Source organism: Melanerpes formicivorus, unplaced genomic scaffold, assembly GCF_026170545.1.
Source record: "Melanerpes formicivorus ecotype bairdi unplaced genomic scaffold, bMelFor1.0.p_v2 SCAF_35, whole genome shotgun sequence".
NCBI classification, from domain to species: Eukaryota; Metazoa; Chordata; class Aves; order Piciformes; family Picidae; genus Melanerpes; species Melanerpes formicivorus.
Window position 1 is genome coordinate 7,177,828 of NW_027142387.1, and position 16,176 is coordinate 7,194,003.

At 44.0% G+C, this 16,176-nt stretch overlaps 2 protein-coding genes across 2 annotated transcripts in view; one reads left to right on the forward strand and one right to left on the reverse strand.

The window, feature by feature from the left end:
- Window positions 1–16,176, forward strand: part of ASB4 (ankyrin repeat and SOCS box containing 4) — a 59,218-nt gene that overhangs the window by 32,122 nt on the left and 10,920 nt on the right. The window lies entirely within an intron of this gene.
- PDK4 (pyruvate dehydrogenase kinase 4) lies at window positions 328–12,213 on the reverse strand. Its single transcript, XM_068157053.1, has 11 exons — window positions 11,914–12,213; window positions 10,760–10,901; window positions 9,105–9,176; window positions 8,348–8,532; window positions 7,129–7,218; window positions 6,532–6,609; window positions 5,898–5,974; window positions 5,111–5,209; window positions 4,766–4,876; window positions 4,167–4,280; window positions 328–2,794 (listed from the first exon to the last, which is right to left on the reverse strand). The coding sequence occupies exons 1-11, from the start codon at window positions 12,062–12,064 to the stop codon at window positions 2,651–2,653; spliced, it is 1,263 nt and encodes a 420-aa protein (XP_068013154.1). The 5' UTR covers window positions 12,065–12,213; the 3' UTR covers window positions 328–2,650.

Below are 16,176 nucleotides of genomic sequence, written 5' to 3' on the forward strand. Positions count from 1 at the left end.
CTGTTCTGTCTAGTAACTACCACTCTTTTACAAACCAGTTAGTAAAGCCAGTTGTCTCACTGCTTCAGAGCTGTAAGAGAGGGTTGGACTCTGTGTAAAATGTTACTTGTTAAATACTCAATGATGGGTCCCTTTTTTTAATAGAAAACCAGTACTGAATCTTCACATGTTTTGCAACTGAAAGATGACAGATGTACCATTAAGTGTGAGCACAGTTGTTTCAGTGTTGCACTCCCTGCTACATCTATTTGACACAGTGTGAAAGTTGTTGATACTTAAAATAAAAGCCCTGCATCTCAGAAATAATAACAAATTTAAACACAGACAACCACTTAGAAGGCTTTATTATAAAATTATTTCAACATCTGCAACCAAGGCTTAAAATTACAGCTCTACTTTCAGGAATAAAAATTCAGTAAACACTGAAAAATAAACTGTATTTTCTAGGTAGATAGCCCTTCAGTGATTTTTTCTGCTACAGAAATTCCACATGGGTTCCTTAAGTGCTACAGACACACCTCTGTCCGCATCATGACTGCACAGCAGCTTCTCTCTGTAAGCAACAGCAGACATGTTTGCAGCACCTGTGTGCTTCAGCTGCTTTGACATACAAGTTACAGCTCCCACCTGGATGAGCTGCAGCCTTGGTACAGGCGTACAGCAGACCTTGAGATGACAACAGATGTACAGCAGACCATGGGATGACAGCTTGTGTGCAAGCATCATCAGGTGCAGACAGAGAGGTCTAATTTGTGTTGACTTGACAACACTGACTACACCCAGCTATGTTTTTTTTGACCTTGTATTCAATACAAAAATCAACAACTACTCCAGTTCCTATGGCAGTGAAGGCAGCTTTTTCACAACTCTATGGTCTGGACAAATATAATGCATTTTTATTACCCAGTCCATTCACTGAGCTGAGCTCTCATACACTCTGATGCTCTTTGGTGCCTGCAGCTTATCCACTGTGATAAAGCCCAGCCTTGATGCAGTAGTGAAGTCATTGTGCTCACTAGTTATCATCAACACTTCTAAATGTAGTTCTTAAAAGAAGTGAAGCACTGTTTTATTTTTGATTGAGAAATCCATCACAAAAGGAGACATTCACAGTAGAGTATGGAGTGGCTTTATGTCCAACAAATACATCTTAGAAAACTCTCATCTGACTGAGCAGAATGCTTTCAATACTGCACTTGCAACTTCTTGCAAAGGATCACAACACTTAAGATAAGGTGCTAATTAGTTTTATATAAAAAAAAGAAGAAATTCAAGTAATGTTCTGCAGCCCTGACAAACGTTGACTGGCCAGTTTGATAATACCCAATAGGTTCAATTCTATTCCATTGGTAAGTTTACCTTGCTCACATGGGGGAAAATGAACACAAAAGATGGAAAGGAAGAAATTTACTGAGAATGGAGATTTTCCCAACAGCTCTCTCCCACTGGCACTGTTCCTGTGACAGTTCCCCATTATTTTGCTGTCCATAAAAGTTACTCTGCAGTTTCCAGTGCTGCTCAGTTTGAAACTTCTCATTTCCTAAGCCTTTTCCATTGCAATTAAGAGTTCTTAGAAGAGAACTCTAGTTCCAACACCACTCTTCAAGAAAACCTTCCAAACGGACCTTCAGTGCTCATCACAGCTCTCAGGGTGTGGAATCCCCAGGTACCTCTTTACGTTACAAACCTGACAGAGATGACAGGGCGGGTTCTAGTTTGGGGTACTCAGCCATTAACCTAGCAGCATGACCACAAGATCGTGTTCTGAACATGCTGTTTCCCATGTCACACTTACACACACCAAAACCTGTCCATTCAACTTGCATGTCTGTTCTTGGATAATCCTGACCAACTGACTAGGCATGTGCTTTGCAGGGATGTAGGCTGGATGTGGCATGACCTTGCAGCTGGTCCAACCATTGCTTTCCAGCAGCTTTCTGAAAAATGTGGATTTCTTTGTTACCTTGTGCACAGGAGCCTTACTTGTCTAGTTTTCCATGAACAGCTTAGGATAAAAGAAAAATCTAGCAATGAAACTCACAGAGCAAGGCTTCACCGAAGAATTGTTATTGGAATATCATTTAGGGTGTTTTTTTAAATGTGATTTCCTTATGGATGGAAAACACTTTCTCCCCACCTCCCAGGGAGGCTGTTGGTGTTTGTGTCTTTCTACAAGACTGCCATTTCAAGTGGATGTTTTCCAAACGTTATAAATCCAGCTCTAAAGTACAGGTGTTATCTACCTGAGACATTCTGTACTAAGATGAACTGCTGATAACTATGCTAAGAGAAAAATATACACCAGCATAACTGGCATTTAGCAGTATTGCCAATTCAAGCGTTTGACAGGACTCAGCAATTGCACACCTCTACCTCATTGAGTCTTTGATCATAAGGAAAAAAGGAAGTCTGATTGTCCTCTACACACATCTCTTCTTTAAAGACATCATGTTCTCCTATTTTCCTCATCCTGAAGTCCACAGCAAGATTTCACATTCAGTGCAGACAGTCTAGGCTACAAGGTCCTGATCTTCTCTTCTGTCAGTCCAGAAAATGAAGAATTGTCTTGTTTGGAGGTAGATGAAGACTTCCAAACATCAGTGTTTTTTGAGAAGCCAGCTTGATCCCCCTGAGTGCCTGGATACCACCTTCATGCAGCTGCACTTTGCTGTGATCCACTCCTTGAGCCTTTACTTGGCACACACCAATCATCCGCCCCTGTGGTAGCCTGGTAATGCTTGAAGGCTGATTTGTTGAAAACTGGGAGTTTTTCTACTGAGTCTGTTGACAGGGCCTGCAAGTTAAGAAGGAAAAACATGTCACTTGTTTTCTTCCTCTGAGTAATGCCACTCTGCAAAACTCCAAGCAATTTCAAGTGTTAAGTGACACTACAGATCACAGTTATTTACAAAAATGTTTCTGTGATGGTAGTTTAATGTGCTTCAGTATCTCTGTTTGCTTTGGATAATCTGGCAGGGCAAATGCAGCGACATCAAATCCGATCTGCTCGACTTTATAGGCCTTATGACTTGCTCTGTAACCTGTTATCAAGATACTCCTGGAAGATGTAGAAAAGAGCCTCCACTGACAGAATTCCACAGAAACTTTAAATTATATTCCTTTCCTAATCCTGTATTTTGCAGTCAAAACCAATACTATTCTCTTGGGCAACTGTTACATAGAAATGTAATGTGCATAGATAAACCATCTCTTCGTATGATATTGGGTTTGGTTTACTGGAGTGAATTCAAAGCAAGATTTTTTTCATGAGTAAACACTGAAAGTAGAAAATCATGTGTAGTGCTACTTCCTGGTGATTTATAAACCCTGCAGTGCATGTTATGCAGGTATTTCAGTTTACATATATGTACTGCATGGCACATGCTGAACAGGATCAGGTACTAGACTCCTTAAGGATTAGTTTCTACAAATGTTCTGGTTGTCAGAGTAAAGAAATAACAGTAAAGAAACCAGATTTGTTACTCACACCTTTAGAATCATAGGATGGTTTGGGTTGGAAGTGACCTCCAAAGGTCATCTAGTCCACCACTCCTGCAGTCAGCAGGACCATCCTCCACTAGAGGAGGTTGCTCAGAGCCTTGTCCAGCCTCACCTTGAATATCTCCAAGGATGTGGCTTCAACTACCTCCCTGGGCAACCTGTTGCAGTGTTACATCACCTCATGGTGCAGAACTTGTTCCTAACATCCAATCTAAATTTGCTCTGCTCTCATTTCAAACCATTGTCCCTTGTCCTGTCACTGCAGGCATTTGCAAACAGTCCCTCTGCAGCCTTCTTGTAGCCCTCTTCAAGTACTGGCAGGCTGCTATTAGGTCTCCTTGGAGCCTTCTTTTCTCAAGGCTGAACAAACCCAGCGCCCTCAGCCTGCCCTCCAGTACTTTGTATTCCATGAACCAGTAAATAACAAATCTTAACACAACCTAAAAAGTAATGAGGCTCTCTCCTGTAATTTTTCAAACCAACTAGTTAAAGCCAAATGACCTTTTTAATTCTAAATACCAGTTACAAATCATGCTGGCATTTCTTAATCAATGAGAGCTTTTCTCCTCATGACAGAGCATTTATTTACCTTAAAGTAATACTGAGTAGTTACCTCACTGCATTACATAGTGGTTATTTTGATTTGACCAACTGAAAATACCTACCTTCAAGTAGATAATAGCATCTGTTCCATAACCACATATGGAATAGAGATTTAGATCTCCTTGGAAGTATTTGGCATACAGACGAGAAATTGGCAAGCCATACCCAAAACCAGCCTAGAAATAAAGTAAAAGATAAAATTAATATCTCTTTTTACTGCCTTTTTTTACTAGCTTTTATGATTAGCTTCATATTTTTACTGACTTTAAATTAAAGAGCTGAACAGTACTCAGAGACCTTAAACTCTTACAATAGCCTAAGCCTGCTCCAGGTGTGCTTGCTTCCATAAAGACAGCATAATTGATAGTAAGTTTGAGGACTGAGTGGGAGTGAAAAGCAAGTAAATGACTGTCACTGGATGGCTTAGATTCAGGTTGGAATGTTCAGCTTCGTTTCTACCTTTAAAAGTATGTTTTTGTGCACTAAGCCAGATATTAACAATGCTTCAGAAGCTATTCATTGCTATTTGTGAGGCTCAATGATCTTTGCACACCCCACAAGGCAGCGGGATGGACACAGCATTTCATAATTTATTAAGCTATCAATCTGTCCAACACTTAGAGCAACCTTATCACCAGTATGAGTATGGAAGATGTCTTACAAGAGGGGCATTCCGGCCATCATCCATCCTTGGTGTGGGTGCTGTGGAATACATGTAGCTAAACAGCTTCTCAATTTTCCTTACTGGAACACCACCTCCTCTGTCTGAGATCTGAGAGGGAAGAAAATTAATTACAATCATGTTCTAAGAATGGTGTTTAAAAATTCTGTTATTTGAACAAATGCTTCCAATAGTAATAGATGCAAACATTGGTTTTGCAGCTCTGAATGGAGTCCAGCATCTCTGGTCTGTTGTCAGGGGCTGGAAGTTCTTTCAGTAGAATTTGCTGCAGCATATTTAATCATAAAGATTATAAAGCCCATACTGTAGGAGGCCACAAAATACCTTAATTGCCAGGTCTTCTTGTCCTAGAACAACTGTCACTTCAATTGGAGTAAGGGAAGGACTGTTTTCTTGGAATTCAACAGTTGCTCTCATTGAATTCTATAGAAAAGAAGGTTACTGTTAGTGTGCTGGAGCTATGCACTTGAAATCACACCCCTGTCATGCAGAGGCTGAGCACAGTTACCCTCCATTCCTATGAGAGTCTAGTGTCCAAGGAACACACCTAACAACCTATCATAACAGGAGCACAGGAGGCCTCAAACCTAAAAGGGACTAAGCACAGCCAAAACTTTTATGTGTGGAGGATTACACACTCCCTTGCCCAACATTACTCAGCCAAAGTAAATTAAGAAACATAACTCCCTTAAGAGTCACCAGGTTTCTAGACAAGAACAGAGTTCAGCAGTTGCTAAAGGCTGAACTGAAGTTGGCAGCACATTAGTTGAGCCACATTCACAACTTCAAGATGTATCACCCACTCACTCCACAGAAAAGGCATCAGGGCAAGCTCCAAAAGCAGAAGGCTAGTAGTGGTCACAACCCCATGTCCCACTTTCACTGTCTCTCTCCCTTCCCGTCCCATTTACCAGCACACACAAGTGTCCAAACACTCCTACAAAGTGCAACCATTTCTTTCTTAAATGCCAAAGCTATTTCTACCAAATAAGAACATTTTAGAAGTTTCACTGTCCTGTGCAAAGCTTTACTTCTTTTATCTAGAGACTTTGAATATGGATGCTCCATCTCAGACTACTAAAGGAAGAAGAAGCAGTTTATACTGACATACCTTGAAAAGCTCAAAAAGCATGTGATAAAGATGAGATGGAACATATACAATGTTAATTGGCTCTCCTGGAAGTTTTCCTAGAGGAAGGGAAAAATATAAGCAATGTTTAAAATGAGTGGTGGATTTTTATCTGCATGCCACAACAAACCAGAAAGTAAGTCAAGTTGGTTTGGCTGATTCTTTCCCTCCCCAAATATGCAAACAACTTTATGTACTCAGAGAGTGTTTATAGACTGTAAATGCCACTTTCTTTTTCAATAATCAAGCATTAATTCCCTTTTGTAAGTAAAGAATTTCAGAGATGAAGCAGACTACCTAAGATGAGACTCATGCAGGCAGATTGGACCAGAACCAGTCTTTCAGTCAACAGCCCCAGTTCCTCCCCCCAGATAAAAAGCTCTTCTCTAGCAACTTATATTACTTTAAGGACAGTTAGTTTTACTTCCCTCAAACTCATTAATATTACCTAGGATTACACAGGAAATTAAATGTAGGTTCCTAAAGCAGAAAGTGAAAAGGAACTAGCCCAAGACAGATTAGCTGGTATGTACCAGTACAGTTATAAAAATGGGAGCCTTTTGACTCAGCAGATTGCCTAAGGACAGGAAGACAGATGTAAAAACTCTCATCTTACCATTCACTTGGTTGAGTTTCAGCTCTGGAGATGTTAAGTAATACTGCTCACACAACATCTTGGAATTTTCAAAGGCATCTGAAATATTTATTTCAATAAAATGCATGAGGTGTAACAGCAAGCACTGCAGGACTTCATTCTAAAGCATGGCAAACCAGGATTTTCAGCTGCTAAGGTGTTAGACTCTAAGAATGGTAACTGCATCTTCTGCATGGCTCAGAATGGAGAAGAAAGGCAACTGTGGCAGCATGGGCAAATCTTCCTCATAATCTGATCATTCTGTAAGAGAGACATCTTCTCTCTATCAGGAGGCAAAGCAAATCTCAACACCACCAACAACTAACTCCTGCCTTATCTCTCACTTGCTAAGCCTCACTCCAACCTTTTGGGTTTTGGGGTTTTTGGGGTATTTTGGGTTTTTTTTTTTAATCCTAAATTCTGTCCCATAAAAAGCTGCTGGTTTGGTAGGCAGTTTTCAGCTGTTTCAATGAAAACCATTCAGCATCCTGTACAACACATGGTGGTTACCCAAACCAGTTGCCATCAGATATAAATACTGATCATGAAGAGAAGTATTGAAGATCCCAGAATACTTACCATTCACCACCTCAGCAACATCACAGCAAGGATCAATGCTTCCAATGTGCCTTGGGTGCCCAGAGCGAGATTTATCATCAAAAAGAAGGGCTGTGTGGGATGAAAACAATGCTGTATTTAATCCCAAATACTCTGTAAGTTATAAAACCCTTTTAAGTTGAGACTAAAACAATGTGATCACAAAATATATCAAATGCTGAGCATTGTCTATGCCTTTTGTTAGTTACAGTGCTACCTACTGCCTGCTGTTCGACATCTAAAGGCTTTTCAGCTGAAGAATGAGAAGGCCTTGTAGTGACAGGATGAGAGGGAACGGTTAAGATGGAAGGGGATACATTTAGACTGGATATTAGGAAGACATTGTTTACAGTGAAGGTGGAGAGACACTGGAACAGGTTGCCCAGGGAGGTTGTGGATGCCCCCTCTCTGCAGGTGTTCAAGGCCAGGCTTGAACAATGTGGTCTAATGTAAGGTGTCCCTGGTTGTGGCAGGGGGGTGAAACTAGATGGTAGACAGGCGGACGTTGGTCTCTTCTCCCAGGCAACCAGCACCAGAACAAGAGGACAGAGTCTCAAGATGTGCCAGGGGAGGTTTAGGCTGGAGGTTAGGAAGAAGGTCTATACAGAGAGAGTGATTGCCCATTGGAATGGGCTGCCCGGGGAGGTCGTGAAGTCACCATCATTGGGGGTATTAGTATTCAGTATTCAGTATTCCTAAGGTTGGAAGAGACCTCAAAGATCATCAAGTCCAACCTGTCACCACAGACTACATGACTAGAGCAGGGAAGACAGGAAGAGACTTGATGGGGTGCTTGGTGCCATGGTTTAGTTGATTAGGTGGTGTTGGATGATAGGTTGGACATGATGATCTTGAAGGTCTCTTCCAACCTGGTCTATTCTATTCTATTCTATTCTATTCTATTCTATTCTATTCTATTCTATTCTATTCTATTCTATTCTATTCTATTCTATTCTATTCAAGGTGCCTTCTAACCCAGGCCATTCTATGATTCTGTGATCCCTAAATATTTCATGCAAGACTTACAATTAGTCTGTAGTCTAGAGAAGACTTTTCCTTACTACTTTTGTAAATTACACATTTAATTTAACTTCTCAGTGTCACAAGAAACTGCCTGAGGCAGATCTCCAACAGTTTTCAGCAATGTTTCCCTGAATGTGGCTCTCCTGAAGGTTTTCCCCAGGTAGAAATTTCTACTTACTGTGTTGGTTCATCAGCATGCGGGTGGAGATCCGGCTCATGTAAAAACGATCCAAAAAATACTGAATGTTTTGATTGGTGACAGGATCTACTTTGAAAGTGTCTTTGTATTCAATGACTCCTTGTGCCATTGTAGGAACCACATCATGATGCCTGTTTCGGACTTTAATTAATGTATCTATGAAGCTAGGTTAAAGAAAAACACACATAATTTTAGAACATTATTCTAAGACGGCACTGAGGTAAGCTCTGTATCACGTCATTACCCAGCCAGCAGCAGCACAGACAAGTGTTTAACAGCCTTAATATTCTATCTCTCAAGAGCAATTTCTCCCTGACCCGAACCAGAGGAGTTTGAAACTTTTAATACAGAAGGTGTAATCATTAGCCATGCCAAATTCACTCCCTGTTTGCTCATTCTCAATAGTCTGAGCAGAGGAGAACATGAGGAAGGGAGTGATTCCCTGAGCTGACATCTTGGAAAGAAGCAGGGGTATGACCACGCAGATAATTTTTGTTGCTATTTCTCTGTTGTGACAGTTCAAGGGACAGCATGGCCTTGGAACCAAGCTGCAAAGGGTCATTTTTATTTGAAATATTGCTAAATATGATCAGAGATCTAAAGCAGCTTGCTCTATGCACAGCATCTCATGCTAGATCCTCAAATTCAGTTCATGACAGTTATCATTCGAAACTGACAACATTTTGAAGAGCGGAACACGAGATCAGGAGTCTGCAGAAACAAATTAAATGCTTACTCAGATAAGACTTTTTGATCATCTGGGCTTTTCTCATGGAACTCAACCAGCTCCATTAGGCTTTGGACATACCTATTGAAAAAGAACACAAGAAATATATGCTATTGGTTTGATTTTTATTAGTCCAGGAAAAACACTGTGTTGCCCAAATCATTTATTATTCTTGGTAAGTTAGCTGGAAGTTTGAAGCATCTTTGAAGTACTAAAGTTCCATCCAAGTATGGAATCACAGATGGGCACTTCTTGAACCCTAGAAGTTTTAGATATCTTTCCTTGCACTTGCCAACCAGAAAGGAATCTAAACCCTCACTTGAGATACATAGGATCCCCTTACAATTCTTGAGAAGTGTTTCACAGGAAGATCCAAATGACAAAACTGATCAGGAAGCCAATCAAGCAAATTTTTTTCCAGATCTGATCAGCTTTGGCAAAAGCTAAGCACTTGAGCCTCTTGTGCTGGCACCTGACAGCTTTGATGCATGCTGCAACTGTTTGCTAGATCTGGATCTCACCCTAATACTTTTGCCCTTTATCTCAGCCATCCCTGCAAAGGCTTCAGCTGTGCCAGTAAAGTCAGGTTAAATGAGATCCAGCCACTGCGTCAGCCACAGAAATTACGTTAGCTGAACTCCAACCACTGGCTGGACAGGTCAAGGCTAGGGAAGGGCTGTCTGTAATGCCATCAGTCAGAGGGGTAAACAAGTGCATGGCCTGCATCTTGTGTACCTCCGAGGGTCTGTAATGCCCTATAATCACCCCATGAATGCTCTCTAGGCTTGGCAAAGAGGGACTGGAAAGCTGCCCAGCCAAGAAAGACCTCAAAGTGCTGATCAACAGCCAGCTGAAGATGTGCTAGTCTGTGCCCAGGTGGTCAAGAAGGCTAACAGCATAGCAATAGTGTGACCAGCAGGACCAGGGAAGTATTTCCCCCTGTCCTCAGCACTGGTGAGGCCACACCTTGAGTCTTAAGTTCAGTTTTGGGGCCCTCACTCCAAGAAAGACATTGAGGTGTGGGAGCAGGTCTACAGAAGGGCAATGAAGCTGGTGAAATGTCTGGAAAACAGCTCTGGTGAGGAGCAGCTGAGAGAACTGAGGTTGTTTAGTCTGGAAAAAAGGACTAAGGGGAGGAGTTTCTATCTCTCTGCAACTCCCTGAAAAGGGTTTGGAGCCATGTGGGGGCTGGTCTCTTTTCCCAGCAACAAGTGACAGGATGAGAGAAAATGGCCTTAAGTTGTAGCAGGGGAAGTTTATGTTGTATATTAGAAGAAACTTCTTGACTGAAAAGGTTCTCAAACCCTGGAACAGGGTCTGCAAGGAGGTAGTGGAGTCACCATCCCTGGAGGTGTTTTAGAGCAGCAGAGATGTGATGCTGATGGATACGTTTTAGCCCCAGCTTTGGTAGAATTAGAGAATGGTTGGACTGGATGATCTTAAATGTCTTTTCCAACTAAAACAATTCTATGATTCTTACAAAGGTATGAAGGGAGATTTGTTCTACCAGCTATTTTGAACTGTTTAAAAACACCCCAACCTATTTAAAAAACAGTAACACAACCAGGTTGCTTTTCTACTGATAGGTGAGGACAGTGCATAATAGTTTGCAATTCAGCTTTGATGAAGAAACTGCAAGCTGAGTTCAAGTAGTTCTTACTTACCAGCTTTTGACTAACTGTACTGATGGAGTGCCTAGCAATTTATCAGGAAGAAGATCAATTTCTCTCAGTATGTTTGCAAACCTCACAGGAAGCTCTTGTCTCAAAAATGCAAAAGACGTTCTCTCACATCCATTAGTTGAGCCTGTGAATACATCCAAGACAAAATGGTTAAGATATTTTGAGATACAATTAAAAATTACTGTCTTTCCACAGATTTCAGGACTGTGTTCCTTAGCTAGCATCATGTTATTACTGGCCAGTTCTCCTAAGCATACTGAAAGAGTGGTCAGGCATTGGAACAGGCTGCCCAGGGAACGTGGTAGAGTCACCATCCCTGGGGGTGCTCAAAACACGTGCACACATAGCGCTCAGGACATGGTTTAGTGGGCATGGTGGTGTTGGGTTGACAGCTGAATTCGATGACCTTAGAGATCTTTTTCAATCTTAACGATTCTATGATTCTATGTTTGTGCTGCATGTTGTTTACATGAGAGCAAGACAGCACGTTCCTGGGAGGCACACTTGTACATTTCCCATTTTAGACACGGGATTTGTTTGTAATCCACTTGAAGAATCACTCCAGCCTTTGTAAACACGGGCTTCTCCGGGGTGACGTCTGGAGATGGCATGTGAGCAGAGACTTTACAGCTGCCCGGGAAGTAATCCGATCTGGGTACAGGTCGTTCACTCCAACACAGGACTCCTGACTCCTCCCTGATAACAAGCCCGGCACAATACGAAAACACCTCTTGTCTGATTTAATTCTTAGCTCCCCATTCCACTAACGCCACCAGCTCTAGCCTGTCTCCAGCTATAAGTGAGGCACTCGCAGGCCACTCGTGGGCCGCCAGCTACCCCGGTGGGTGCCTCTGGCTACCAAGGCGACCTCCCCCCCGCGCCGCAGGGAGCTGTCTCACCCCGCTGCTCCTTTGACTCCTCCGCGCTGGGGAGTCAGGCCGGGGGACGGCGGCTTCTTCAGCGCAGGCAGAGCCCGCACCCCCCCAGACAGAGGACCGCTGGCTCCTGCAGCCCGTTCCTCCTCCCCCCCGCCGCTGTCCCTGGGGTTCTCTCCCAAGACGGGGAAGCCTCCGAGCCGCAGTGCCCCGCCGACCAGACCCGCGCCCCGTCCCTCCCCTGCTCGTCCCGCCTCTCACCGAAGTCCAGTAACTGCTTGATGGAGAGAGGGGAGGGGGAGAAGCGGGAAAAGTGCTCCAAAACTCTGGGAAAGTTGCTGTTGCCACCGCTGCTTCCACTGCCCCCGACCAGGGGCGCGGCGGTGCGCAGGGCGATCCGGGCGGCCTTCATCGCTCCCGGGGCTTCGGTCGGTCAGTGGGTGAGCGGGCGGCAGCTGACGGCCGGTCGCTGGGCGGGTGGCAGGCAGGTAATCGGGCGGACCGCTCGGTCGCCGGCTATCCGGTGGGTAGGATGGGCAGTCAGCGGCGGGAGTCGTGCTGTCTCCTCGCTGTGACGGGCGGTGGAACGTGCCGCCTCTATTTACAGCCCCCGCGGGGCAGGCTCGGCCAGGCCACGCCTCGCTGCCCTTAACGGAACGTTCCCCCCGTGACAGGCGTTGGCAGGACTCCCCCCGGCCCCCCCGGTCCCGAGGGCAGTGGGCGGGTGGCCAACGCGCGGTAGGAGCGCTAGGCAGGCCGGGCTGGCCCGGGAGCCGTAGGGGTGCCGCGGAGCCGCCGTCAGGCGTGCGGGGTGCGCTGCTGGCCCCGCGCCCCCGCCGTGACCTTGTTTGCTGGGCAATGTCAGCGGCGGGGCGGCCCTGCCAAGATCCAGGAGAGACGCGCTCCTCCGACCCTCACTGACCGCCCGGGGGGGTCTGGCCGTATAGAGGGAGCCAACGGCGGGCAGCGGCATCCACTGGGCTGTGGGGTGGTGGCAGTTGGCAGCCCAGAGGGCTGTGCTGGCGTCCTGTGGCTTAAATCACAGAATCATTAAGGTTGGAAAAGACCTCTATGATCAGCAAGCCACCATCAACCCAACACCACCATGGCCACTAAAACGTGTCCCCAGGTGCCGCGACTACACTTTCCTTGAACACCTTCAGGGATGGTGACTCCACCACTGCCCTGGGCAACCTGTTCCAATGCCTGGACAAAACTTCAACCAAAGGCAAAACTCCCTTTGGGGAAACTCTCTTCGTACTAAATGCAGGGGGTGCTTCTCATGGAGTTACTGAAAGTCCAGGATTGACACAGGGAATAATGGAGGTGCAAAGGGAGCAAAATTAGATCCTAGTCACAGGGTTCAGGGTGCTTGACTTGTGGGTCATCACTGTGACCTAGATGAATAGTGGCCATATATCTGAAGACAGCTGCTTTGGTGACGCGCTGGTCCCAAATCACCATGTGACCTTTATTTACTCTCTGCAGAGCTGACCTAAGAGGTGGCAGAATGAACAGCTCTTGCTCAGCTCATCTTTCAGGGTCATAGATGAGCTGGGAAAAGCCTGGAACCTCTCCTCTTCACTGTAAAGGGAGCTATGATCTTCAGTGCTGCCTGGATATCCCCCAGGATGCCAAGACCACTTGACTCTAAAGGCAGGCTTTGCATGATACATAGAAAAAGGACTTCTGACATCCTAAATCTTGGTGAGGAACAGCAGAAACAGGTGGCAATGAAACAATGCTACAAAAGAATGTAGTCTTAATATTTTCATGCAACTCCTCAGTCCAATGTTTAGATGCTTATGCTTCTACACATAGAGAAATATGTATACTCTTTTTTATTATTTCTAACCAGAAGTACATACACTTAGTTTAGAAGGCAGAGAAGAAGACTTTTAGCTTATCATTGATTTTTTTTTTTTAATCAAAATCTCATTTTTTGCCTTCCTAGTCATGATATCTGTTATCCCTGCTTACTGATCAATTCCCACTGCACTTTCTGTTTTATTATTTTATTGTTCCCTGTTTTATTATTTTATTGGGAGAGTTGCCCTGTTATTGTGCCATATTATCTTTTACCCCAGTGGTTGAGTGCTGGCATATGAAATGTGAAATGAAGCAAAATGAAGACACCTAATAATAATGACAAATGGGAGCATTTTGACTTTTTTTTTCTGTGTTTGCTAGAAGTTAAACATTTGCAATAGATGTTGGAGTTTGTTTTCAACTGTTTTAATTTTGCCTGCAAGTTGCAGATGACTCACAGAAGTAAAAATATCATACAAATTTGTTTAAGTTCTGGAGCTTATGAAGGATAGCTTTGGAGTTGTTTTATGTTCTTCCTGAAGCCATTAACCAATGGCAAGCAAGAATCTCGAGATTTAACACTTTACAACAAAATCTGAATCATACAGTCGTAGAATGGTCTGGGTTGGAAGGGACCTCTGAAGGCCATCCAGTCCAACCCCCTCTGCAGTAAGCAGGAACATCCTCAACTAGAACAGGTTGTCTGGAGCCCTGTTGAGCCTCACTTTGAGTATCTCTAGGGATGAGGCCCCAACCACCTCCCTAGGCAACTTGTTCCGGTGTTCCACTGCCTGCATGGTAAAGAACCTAACATCCAATTTAAGTCTGTTCTTCTCTATTTTGAAGCCATTGCCCCTCATCCTATCACTACAGGCCTTTGCAAATAATCTCTTTTCATCCTTCTTGTAGACCCCTTCAGGTACTGGAAGGTTGCTATTAGATCTCCCCAGAGTCTCCGCTTTTCCAGGCTGAACAGCCCCAGCTCCCTCAGTCTGACTTTGTAGCAGAGGTGCTCCAACCCCCTGATCATTTTCATGGCCCTCAAGAAAGTCCCCTGCACTGGGCAGTTGTTCTAGTTTATGAAGTCACTATTTCTCCTGCTGTTGAGATACTTTGTTTTAATCTGCTGTTGTGCCAACCCTGCTTAATATAAGTAAGTTGAATAACCTTTGTGAGTAGGCCTATTGCACACTCTGTTATGTGTGAGGAAAAAAGCCTGCTAGGAGCAATTTCTGTTGTTTACATTCCTTTTCTTTACAGCAACTTGTCTCCTCATAGTTTCCCTGGTAGTTATTTGCAGTAAGGGATGAACAAAACTCTTGCATGTTCAGTTTAGCTCTGAACAAACAGTGCAGTTGTTGTTGCAGGAAAAATAGGAAGTGTGTTGCCTTCCCCAATTATTAGAAGGGCAAAGTTCCAGCGACTCAAAACCTGGATGCTTTTCAAAGGAAACCAAACTTCTACAAGAATTTTACACATCAGCAAGGCAACAGCTAGCAGAGTTTTACTACTCCAATGACTTCCTGGAAGAAGGGTGTTGCCTTTGTAATGCGAATTTGCTGCTCTCTCTTTGTATTGTAGAATCATAGAATGGTTTGGGTCGCAAGGGACCCCTCTTCTGCAGTAAGCAGGGACATCCTCAGGTACATCAGGTTGCCCAGAGCCCTCTTGAGTCCCACCCTTGAATATATCCAGGGATGGGGCCCCAACCACCTGCTTGGGCAACCTGTTCCAGTGTTCCACCACCTTCACAGTGCAGAACTGGTTCCTAAGATGATGTGTTATGTATTACAGTTGGTTCTGAAGAATCTAACTTCCCATGCCTGTAAACATAAATGAATATATCTGGGCAATAATTGTTAAGGATGTACTGAATATTAGGCAAGACAGATAAGTTTCAGGCACAGAGTTAACAATATATCAAGATTCACTGTCATCTAAGCTGTATGTGAAGAAGACCAGGCTGTAAAACCCATAACCATTTCAAATAACTCTGCTTTCTGTCCTGACTGCAGCATTGTTTGTTCTCACTTTATTTCCTCTTCCAAACCATCATTGCCCCCCCTCCTTCTGATTCCCTAGTACATGTGACAGAAGTGCAGGTGTCAGAGAACAGCACTTCGATGGTGAAGGACAGTTCTAAACTGCACCATTCATCAGGCTGGGTCTCACTTCTGCTGCTCTAATGTGTTCACTTTCCTCTTCTGAACTGCCCTTTTGAAGAGGCACTTAGAAGCCTTTCGGCCACTCAGTCACAGCCATGTTTTGCTGACCATCCTTAAGAAAATGGAGCTGCGTTAACCTTCTGGTTTTTGTACAACAGCTGGGTCCATAGGAGTGGAATGAATGAAGCCTGGCCTCATGTCCATTTGTCTCCTAATTGCTATCCATCACGATCAGCCTCCTCCCCCCTCAATGCTCCTTATGTCCTTATGTGCTCCGTGCTGCCGGAGACACAGTGTGCTGTACTTAAGTCAGAGCTGTGTTCCTGCATGGCCAGAACAGGCAATAACTGGCCTTGTTGCTGATGTCTAATAGAGTGTCTTAGCTCATTTTAGCTTACCTGTTTTTCCATGTGTCACAAATTTAACCCTTTTCTTTCTAACCCACCTGCCAACAAGGGCTTGAGATACAATATACTATGCTGAGGTGGTTGCCCTCTCCTGACCAGTCAGAATACATGTGATGACAACCGGTGAGGTTGCTGCTCTTAAA